This window comes from Neodiprion fabricii, chromosome 1 (assembly GCF_021155785.1).
Source record: "Neodiprion fabricii isolate iyNeoFabr1 chromosome 1, iyNeoFabr1.1, whole genome shotgun sequence".
Classification (NCBI taxonomy): domain Eukaryota; kingdom Metazoa; phylum Arthropoda; class Insecta; order Hymenoptera; family Diprionidae; genus Neodiprion; species Neodiprion fabricii.
In genome coordinates, this window is record NC_060239.1 from 28,755,617 (window position 1) to 28,765,504 (window position 9,888).

General features: G+C 35.2%; 1 protein-coding gene across 8 annotated transcripts in view; it reads left to right on the forward strand.

The window, feature by feature from the left end:
- Positions 1 to 8,510, forward strand: part of LOC124175539 (DNA N6-methyl adenine demethylase-like) — a 93,908-nt gene extending 85,398 nt beyond the window's left edge. For 7 of the 8 annotated variants that reach the window (XM_046555909.1, XM_046555921.1, XM_046555931.1 and 4 more), the window contains one exon: positions 502 to 8,510. In XM_046555909.1, the coding sequence (XP_046411865.1) occupies positions 502 to 3,325 (2,824 nt within the window). In that variant the 3' untranslated portion in view covers positions 3,326 to 8,510. The remainder of the gene's footprint in view (positions 1 to 501) is intronic. The other variant, XR_006869193.1, reaches the window with a different exon arrangement.
- The last annotated feature ends 1,378 nt before the right edge of the window (positions 8,511 to 9,888 follow it).

Consider the following 9,888-nt stretch of genomic DNA (forward strand, 5'->3'; position numbering starts at 1 on the left):
CATGGAAAATTTTAGTTTCATATTTGTTCGTAGAAATTTTCACTTTTCTACAAAATTCAAGGCGGTTCTACGCAGAAAATTTTTTTAATGTTCCTATGCAAAAATGAAATCATCTTTCATAAAAAGTCGTGGATATTCATAGTTTTGCTTCAATCCTCGTAGTTTCCTACAAAATTCGACGATAAAAAAAAAAAATTAAATATATTTCCAAAATGCAATTGCAATAATTTTTCGTAGATAATGGTGGGATTTTCATAATTTTTTGTAGAAATTTGTACTTTTCTACGAAAAATACAGCGCTTTTTCATGATTATCTTCAAACTTTTACGTTTTTTTACGATTTGCCACTATTTTCTATGATTTTCTACTATTTTCTACGATCGGCAATTTTTCGTAGTTTAATGTAGAAGTTATTTTCGCCAGGAATATCATCGAAACTTTGACAAAGCCTGAAATACCTAGACTTTATATGTTGATAATATATGTTTCTTTGGATTGCAGGTATCCCTGTGAGGTAAGAGTTCGGTCTGTACCCCTCCAGCCTTGTAGACGTCATGGGAAAAAGCGAAAAGAAGACGAACCAGACGCAGCTAGTAACAAGAAAGACACGGGGAAAAACGCTACTGAAAAAACAATTGAACCAACGAGACCTACAGGACACCAGGAGGCTCATCGAACAGCCGTCAGAGATTCATCGCTTTCCTTAGAAATGGCAACGATGCTTGAAGGGATGGATGCTCAGCTGCAAAGTTCTCAAGTGTCTTCAACAGTGTTAGATAGTCCAGTCTCAATGTACCAGGGATGGGGCTACCAAGGAGATCAACAATGGGCGAGAAGTGGTTGGCTTGACCAACGGAAAAACAACTGGCTCAACCCGTGGGGCGATTATCCTTTCAGTGGACTAGAACGAGATGTTAAAGTTGACCCGGATAGCACAAGCTTAGATGAAACTAGACCGAGGAGCGCATTTGCCCAGGAAGACATGAGACCAGGATCCAGAAATTTTCCGAATTCAACGGTAGAGTCGCCAAGAGGAAGCTATTCCCTTTCACCAAGAGGACATCATCCTGTTTCACCTAGAAGTTCATACCCGAATACTTCCGGTGAAGCTTCGTACTCCATGTCTCCTAGAGGGTATCCATCAACACGACAAGAAGAGAAAATGGGATCTCCAAGAAGTTCTGGTTATCCTTGCAGCGCAACTCCAGGCGAGGGGAATCACAATTTTGGCTCCCCAACCGTAAGGAATTATCAAAATTCGAGTTTGGACAACAGGCAAACGACCGCATCGCCGCGGGTTGGCTCTCACCACTCTTCACCGTATCCTGATGTGGTGCAAAGAAATATGTCACCTAGAGTAGGATATCAGGCGGCGCCTTTATCATCTCTTGAAGCCGCGCACGGTAGTCAATCACCTAGCCTTGCATATTCAAAAAATTTGCAGCAGAATTACATAGAGGGTAATTGTCAGTTGAAATTAACATCACCAAGGATGCAAAATAATGTGCACCAGCAAAGGTATCAAAGTTGCAGCATGGAAAATCAGCAAGCATCTAAGTTACCATCACCGGAACAACAGATCGATCGTAACCAAGCGTTTGCAAATAGATTACAGCACAATTTTGCCTCACAACAAACACCGCCGTCTTCCAGAACCATGGGTTATAGAAACCCCAACTTGAATCCTGTCAACCCTCAGGATTTATTTTCGGGGACTTCTGCTGGTATGTCTACACCCTGCATAGACACGAGTGGTCACAAGCCTATGTCCAATTCAAGGAGTAGTTATCCAGGTATGCAGAATCCTGAATTCACGCCGCATAGTCCTTTGCTCAATATACCATCATCTGAAGGTCATCACCCTCAGAATACCATGGGGTCATCCTCAGAGTCAAAAAAATCTTACGCAAAGAGTGGATTACACAGACAATCAGATCTGACACGAACAGCTGCTAGCCCCTTTGTTCCTGCATCTCCAGATCACAATGCTTCCTGTGGTAATATCAGTAGTAACAATAATTGGAATACTCTTAATAACTGGGGATCAAATACAGTTAAACCACCTGAGCACCAGACACCGCATCATCATAACGAATCGCACATGGAGCAGCAGAAGAACTCGCAATTGTGGCAAGAACGAGCGGTGCATAACGAAAATCTAAAAACACCGTCTTGGGAAATGCAGGTACAGGAACCCTCACCGTTCCGCGTACCCAAAGGTAGACCACCTTCGAGAACGGCACCGAATCAAAATTTGCAGGAGGCAAACACCTTCCAGAACTCATTTGCTAAGACATTCCTGAAGCCGCAGGAACCAACCAAGAGTAATCCGTACACCGATAATAGCAGTAACTACAATAATGTTCCGAATAATAGCAACGTCCCGAATCACGAGAAGCAGCGAAGCGATTGGCCAGAAGATAAATTGCGAGAAGGTTTTCACGATGCCAGACAAGAGGGGCCCAATACAAACTCGAGCTGCTTAGCTTGGGCCGAAGAGATGAAGCAGATTCAAGATTTCCATGCTATATCCGGCCTTGGACATCACCCCTTTTCTCAGTACGGCTACCCTACTTATCCTGTATTCGACAAGCCATACCCTAACACCTGGGATGGCTATAACTACCACCAACCATATCATCAGACGCCAGAATACCCCCATCAATTTTACCAACAGCCAAAACGAGAGCCGTGCTTCCACTCCCCGCAATATCCTTATCAAGGGATGAACCCCTACCAAGGAATGAATCCGGGATGGGCAAGGTGGGAGACACCGCGATGGGATATTTATGGTCCTCCGTCTTATTTTCCTGTGGTACCAGAGCCGCCTCCGAAAGCAGAACCTCTCGGTGAGGTGACTGATTTTTCGGACAATGACGAATGTTTCAAAGACCCTCAGATGGGTGGCGTTGCTATAGCACTTGGACACGGAAGCGTTCTATTTGAGTGTGCTAAGCATGAAATGCACGCGACAACGGCGCTCAAAAAACCGAACAGAATTAATCCAACTAGAATCAGCCTTGTATTTTATCAACATCGTAATCTCAACAGACCAAGGCACGGGTGGGATGAATGGGAAGAGAAAATGCGACTGAGAAAACTCGGCGTAACTGCTACGACAACCCAGTCAACACCAACGACACCGACAAGTCCTAGCTCAGCGAGCAGCGAGAAACTTCCACCTTTACCTTATATTCCCAGTGTTCCAAGCTCTCAGTTCATGATGAGGTCACCGACGTACACTACCATGACGTGGACGACGTTGTTTCCGATGCATCCGTGTATGATAACCGGGCCATATCAAGAGGGTGGAGCGATCGGATGAGTAAATGATCAAACAAAGTAGAGTTCAAGTAACTGTTAATGGTTGTTTCAAAAGCTTGGATCATGCGTTCGGAGGTGAAAACAAGTAACACGACAGACACGAATACCGCTGACGATGTGTCAGAATGAGAATGATAGAGAGGAGGAGAAAGAGATTACTGTGCAGTAACAACAACAACAAGGATCTGAGGTATTGTGTGAAATTTTTATAAAAGAGTCTACAGGGTGATTGAGATACAAAAATATCTTTTTAAAGTTACGAAGTTTTAGAGATGATACTTTCAAACAAAATAAAAAAAATAAAAAATAGGCATTCGGAAATAGCACTGCCATTTTTCTATTTCACGTCCTTTACTCGATATACGAGCAAAGTCATAGTCGTAGGGCAATGTTAAATTCCAGTCCTTCGTATGCGTTGTATGCTTGAGAATCTCACATTATTGTATTACGTACACGACCCTTTGAGTAGCGGTAAAGTGTTTGAAAAAAATGTATTTTTTTTTTAAACGTACCGCAAATCCTTACACAGACTCGAATGTTGAAAGAGTAAACTTGATAAAACTGTATGAAGCAGCTGAAGCATAAATCACGCAGGTCACAAGCGTGATACCCACTTGAGCCTAGCTCCTAACTTTCGTCGTGGTAAGAACTACGAGATGATTATGCAGCGGAGATATCGTATTGTTCAAGTACCACGCGCATATCATGATTCGATTTAGTCATAAGACGAGTTGGGACCTTTTTGTTACCAGACAGGAGTTCCGTACAGCTCAAAAAAACATCGACAATAAGATCATAAGACAGAATTGAAACGCGGTTGAGATTTGGAAATCATAGCGTTTCATATACATAGTTATCAATGGGTATTTATAAAACAAAAATGAAAAAAAATATGACAAAGAGAAGAGGTCTGAAGCTCATACTGCATTGGCTAATATGCTGTCAGTTGTACATCAATAATAGTAATATACGTCGCATGATTAACAACTCGTGTTATTAGCATGATATTATTTTTTATTGTATTATGATTGTCATGGTTATCATCATCATCATCATCATCATCATCATTATTATTATTATTATTATTATTATTATTATTATTAGCTAGTCTATACCCAGGTCACATGCTATATTGTATTACGCATTTTCGCACGCATGTACAACATTATTATTATTGTTGTTATTATAATTATTATTAATAGTTTTTATCACCATTGACATTGAACATTAATCAATATTAATCAATCAATCATTTTTAATTATGCTGATGATAATTTGTATAGATACTGCACAATCACATTTTCGAAAGAAGGATAGTGAAGAAAAAAGTAAACAAGAAAAACAAAACAACACAAGAAAATGATCTCAAGTTTATTAATTACGGTAAATGTTTTATTTTTTAGCGTTTGTACATTGTGCTTGTTATTTCGTATTTATTAGTACGCACTCTGCACTAAACATACATATAATGAGTATATGAAGTATGGTTATAACATATGAAGTATACAAAAAATATATGAAAATAATTTAAAAACGACGGTAAAAAGGCAAAAAAAAAAAAAAAAAAAATACTAACCGCTCGCTAAGAGGCGACTGAGTACAAAGCATTTTTTCTAACAATCATGAGTGATATTAAGAAAAAAAAAAAAGAAAACAATATCTTTGAAAGACAAAAAGAAAAAAAATTAAAAAGTACCTATTAAATCGTACTACATACTATTGAGTGTTGTAAAACGATTCCTGCTGCAAATCTTGATGCGGCAACGCAAGTGTTGACCAGTTTGGAACGTATTTTATTTTTTATTGCTTCCAAATATTTATAACGTACTAAATGTTGCTTACGTGACGTATCATGCGTACAAGAAGTGTTGAATGGAAAACATTTTCGAGTCAGCCACACTCTTAATATATGACTCAAATCTACATTGAAGAAGCTCATAATATGACGAAATTGATCGTATCTCAAATTACATGAAAAAATAATTACAATTTTTTAAAACTAAATCTAATTTATATATTATTTGAAATTTGTATATACTCTAATTTAATAGGTCGCATTTGATTTTAGACCTGTATTATTCAATGAATTTTTTCCAGCGAGCAAAATATGTATTTACCATTGCTTAGCTAAATTCCAACTATTTATTTATTATTTTATTATATACCTATTGTTTTCACTTCTAGGAAAATTTAGTATGATTTTAGATGATTTCTATATCGACATTTTACAACAATTATATACAATTGTACTATCATTATAATTATCAATTATTCTGACTATTGATTAATAATATTATATCAGATAAGTACTGATTGAGTATAAAGTTAGGATTTTTTTTCTTTTTTCTTTTATCGAATTCACTTCTCGACACGCGGTGTACGCGAATCCGGAAAATCGGAACCGCCCTCGAGTATTATAAGAATCACTAATATATTATCATTCATTATTGTCACAATAATAATTAGTAATACAATGTAATTTAATTATTTATTGATTAAGTTTGACAAAGTGTTATTGTACTACTATGTTTAGCTAACTATATGTATACATATTACATATTTTATTACGAAACGCTGATGCTAGAGTGTGTAACATGTATTCCACTGTTGTTACTTTGGCTTGGCGATCTCGTCATTTAAGCATTTGACTCTTGCGCATGTGTATGAACCAACGGAAATTATGTCTACCATCTTATAGCGTCAGAGTTTGGTACAATCTATTCCAAATTTTTCTGTAAGGTAAGTTGATTAATTTTTGCGGAAGATATGAGGACGGACAGAAATATTCACAAGAAAATACTCGAATTTTTCATTTTGTTCGTTTTATTCCGATTTAGTCAATTAATATTACTAGTTTGAAAAACGAAATATATGTAGAGACTATTTTTTTTTCTCCAACTTTTACTCTCCGCGTTGAATTTTACATCTCCAGAATTTTGGTTTCACGGGTATTGTATGTGTATAAGTATCACAGGGAGGCACAAATACAATTTACGAATAATTTCTCCTCTTTTCAGTTTCTCGAATGAGGAAACACGGCTTTAAAATTATATCGAATATATTGTGCCATCGTGGTATTACATTCGTTTAAGAAAAAAAAATTTAATTTGAAATTTAAATTGCCTTTGGATCGTCGTGGCGTAAGATTACTGACATTTTTCGAAAAATATTTTGGTCATCTTTTTATCGGCTTATAGATTTAACGTCATACGTCAGTCTTGCGATCAAACTTTCTGACATTTTCGTGTGGTATCGATGATGAAATGTTTCTAATTGAACAAATTTTCTACCACATTGATTTTGGTTTTCAAATTCCACGTGCGTATCATGAAACGTTTTTAAACCAGTTTACATGTAAATAAAACAATGAAGAGGGAGTGCGCATTCCAGCTCCGAAATCGCAGAGAGTTATTGAACAATTTTTGTAAAGAAAGATAAAAAAAAAAAACATACAAAAATGAAAGAGAAACAAATCGAGAAATAAATGCGACGATGCCAAAATAGAGTTAAAACTAATAATTAGAAAGTAAATACTTGTAATAAGAACAATATAAAGTAACACTATCAAAGCTAAAGATATGTAAGAATGAAATCATTTTTAAAGTAATACTATTATTAAAAGTAATTAAAAGAAAATAAAAAATATGATTGAATAAAATCGAACGAGAAAGCAAAGTTGAAAAATGTATTTTTCCTTCCAATGCCAAAAAGATGCCATTTTGTTTTGTACGAAAAAATTGACGAAAAAATCACGAAAAAAAAAAAAACTTTAAAAGATCGGTAATGATAAATAATATTAATAATTGATAAAAGGTATTGAAAACCCATGTAGTTTTTAGCAAACGTATGTAAGTGTAAGAGAAAATTTGATGTGTATGTCTCGTGAAACAAACGTAAAACATGTCCGCCTTATATGCAAATAAAATAAATAAATTTTAAAAAAGAAAATGCAAATAAAAAAAAAAAAAAACAGAATTCATAACAGGAAATAATATAGCTGTTAGTTTACAATAACAGAGTTTGTGATTAAAAGAAGAAAAAATAGTAATGTATCAGATCCGTATCACGGTTACACTTTGCCAGCTGAGATTCGAAAATTGCAGGATGTTTGAATGGCGGTCCATAACGTATCCTTGCGATCTGATCCTGCGATTTTTAAGTCTGACAAAAATACCTTGCAGATATCCCTTCAGGGCGTATATAATATACCCATATATACATGCATATATAAATATATATATATAGTATTAGGCATAGTTTCTATTTACATATGTGTACATATATTTTTGGACAAAAACGTAAGAACAATTTCATTGGACAAAAAATGAATAATAATGCAAATTAAGACATCAAAAAAATTAAACATCATTGCCGCGGCAAGTCGAGGGAAGCATTTTGCAGCGAGGAATTAACCATACGATTTTTTCTGAAAATTCTCAAACTTTGTGCTTTACTATCTGATGCAATGATCAACTAATCCCGAGATCCGCTTGAATATCACACATTCAAGATTTATTCATTATTGTTGTATACATCGAGGTACATAACGTCGAAACTATATGAATAAATTTTCTGGTTTATATCCGTCGGAATCAAATGAAATTAGACGATGGTGGCAAAAGACGAAATATACATTTTTTATAATATACTATACACACACGTACATGCGATTATTCATAAATTTAAGGGATTAGATCTTGATTGCCGGTGGTATCGTGGTGACAATTTGTTTTTTTTTTTTGTTTTTTTTTCATTAACGTTTTTTTTTTTTTGCTATTTACTTTAACACTATTGTACTATCGTGGTTATGTTATTATTGCCGTCTCCCATTCTCAAATGCATGATTCGTTGACTTAGATGTATTTACGAGTATTTATTTATACATATTAAGCGAATGAAAATCTAATATATATTTAACGAATAAAGGAACGTAAAATATAAAGTAAGTTTTTTTAATATATTTATAAAACGTTTGGTTTACTATATTATTGACCTAAAAAAAAATAGTATAATTATTATGAACGTGAGACGAAAAAATTTAAGCAATTGACAAAAAGACTCATTTTTGAAGTAAATTAAATTATTAACATCGTAAAATTGATAAGATATAAATTAATTGACTAAGAAAAAAAAAAAAACGAATGAAAATGTTTCTGCGTGACGAAAAGAAAAAGAAAAACAATGTACACAAGCGCGCAACTGTGCTTGAAAAGTGAAATCTTATAGGATGCTTAGGGTACAGTAGCAAGTAAAACGTAAGTAATAAATAAGTAATTACTATTAATAATTATTAATGATATGAATATGTTTAGAAAAAAATATACCTATAAGCCAGATGTAATTGTCCTTTGTGAATATACATAAGAGAGAAATGAAAAAAAAAATACAACAAACTTTTATGAATAAAAATCGAGGTTTTCTTTCACTTCGTTTTACTGACTATAAATTCGTATTACTGGATTTTTATTTCTTGTTCAGATGCGCACGTATATACCTGAACATTCCGAATACTTGGTATGAATTGTTTAAAAAATCTGTGTCATAATACCGAGGAATATAATCTGAGTACGAGAACAAGTGTTCGATTTTTCTCTGTAGATAATTCGTTCGGACTGTACCAGTTAAGAACAACCTTTTGCAGGATATATTTTATCACTGTTTGGTAAATAAATTGCGTCCTGCACGGACCGTCAATATAATTTCACTGTGATTTACTAAAGTAAATAGAAATATGAAAACTCGAGCCTGTTTAATTCAATATTCTAGTAAACTTCTAAATGTAGTATCAATTCCGTTCTTGTTGCCCGAATTTTCGTTAAATCGGAATCGCATACGTTGCAACTTCCAGGTGTAACATAGTACGTGTTGCGTTGCAAATGCAGAAATGCCCGACATGTATGTACATTCGTTTAATAGCCGTTAACGGTTGCATGGAGGCGCTTTCACACTGGCTCATAAAGTTGAACACTCGAATCGTGCCACACCGGTACAAAAACACGGGTGTAAATTAATCTCGCGATGTTTGTCCCGAACTTGCATCCACCGCTTGTTACATCACTACCAGACGAACGGATTATATACGACCTACTATTCGTTGACCAACCCTTAAAATTCCCTCGGAAGATTACGCAGAGAAGTCGTAAAAGTTTGACGGTTAACTTTCGCAGTCGTTTTGCAAGATGTCCGATTGATAAATGCGGTACTTTGGACAGCCCGATGCTTTACGTTATAGTTACGATCGGATAATTGGTTAGAGAAATGTATATTTCACCTCGTTTTAGCGTCTCCTATTAGGTGTCTAATTTTCAGCAAACGTGAACGCTGCCTTATACCGACTAAAAGCACAAAATCAGCTTGCATTTGCATCGAACCTTATTTTGGGTTCAATGTAAAAAAAATTCAAATAAAGTTTTTCATTCTTTAGTATAATAGCTGAATAAATGCTGGAATGATGTTACGCTCTAGCGATTGAAAAAAATTGTGTTCAATGGTAGGCAAGCTTCCAATAAATTAGTCCCCATGCAATTTCTTATTTACGTATACACGTCACGCTATATACCCAAT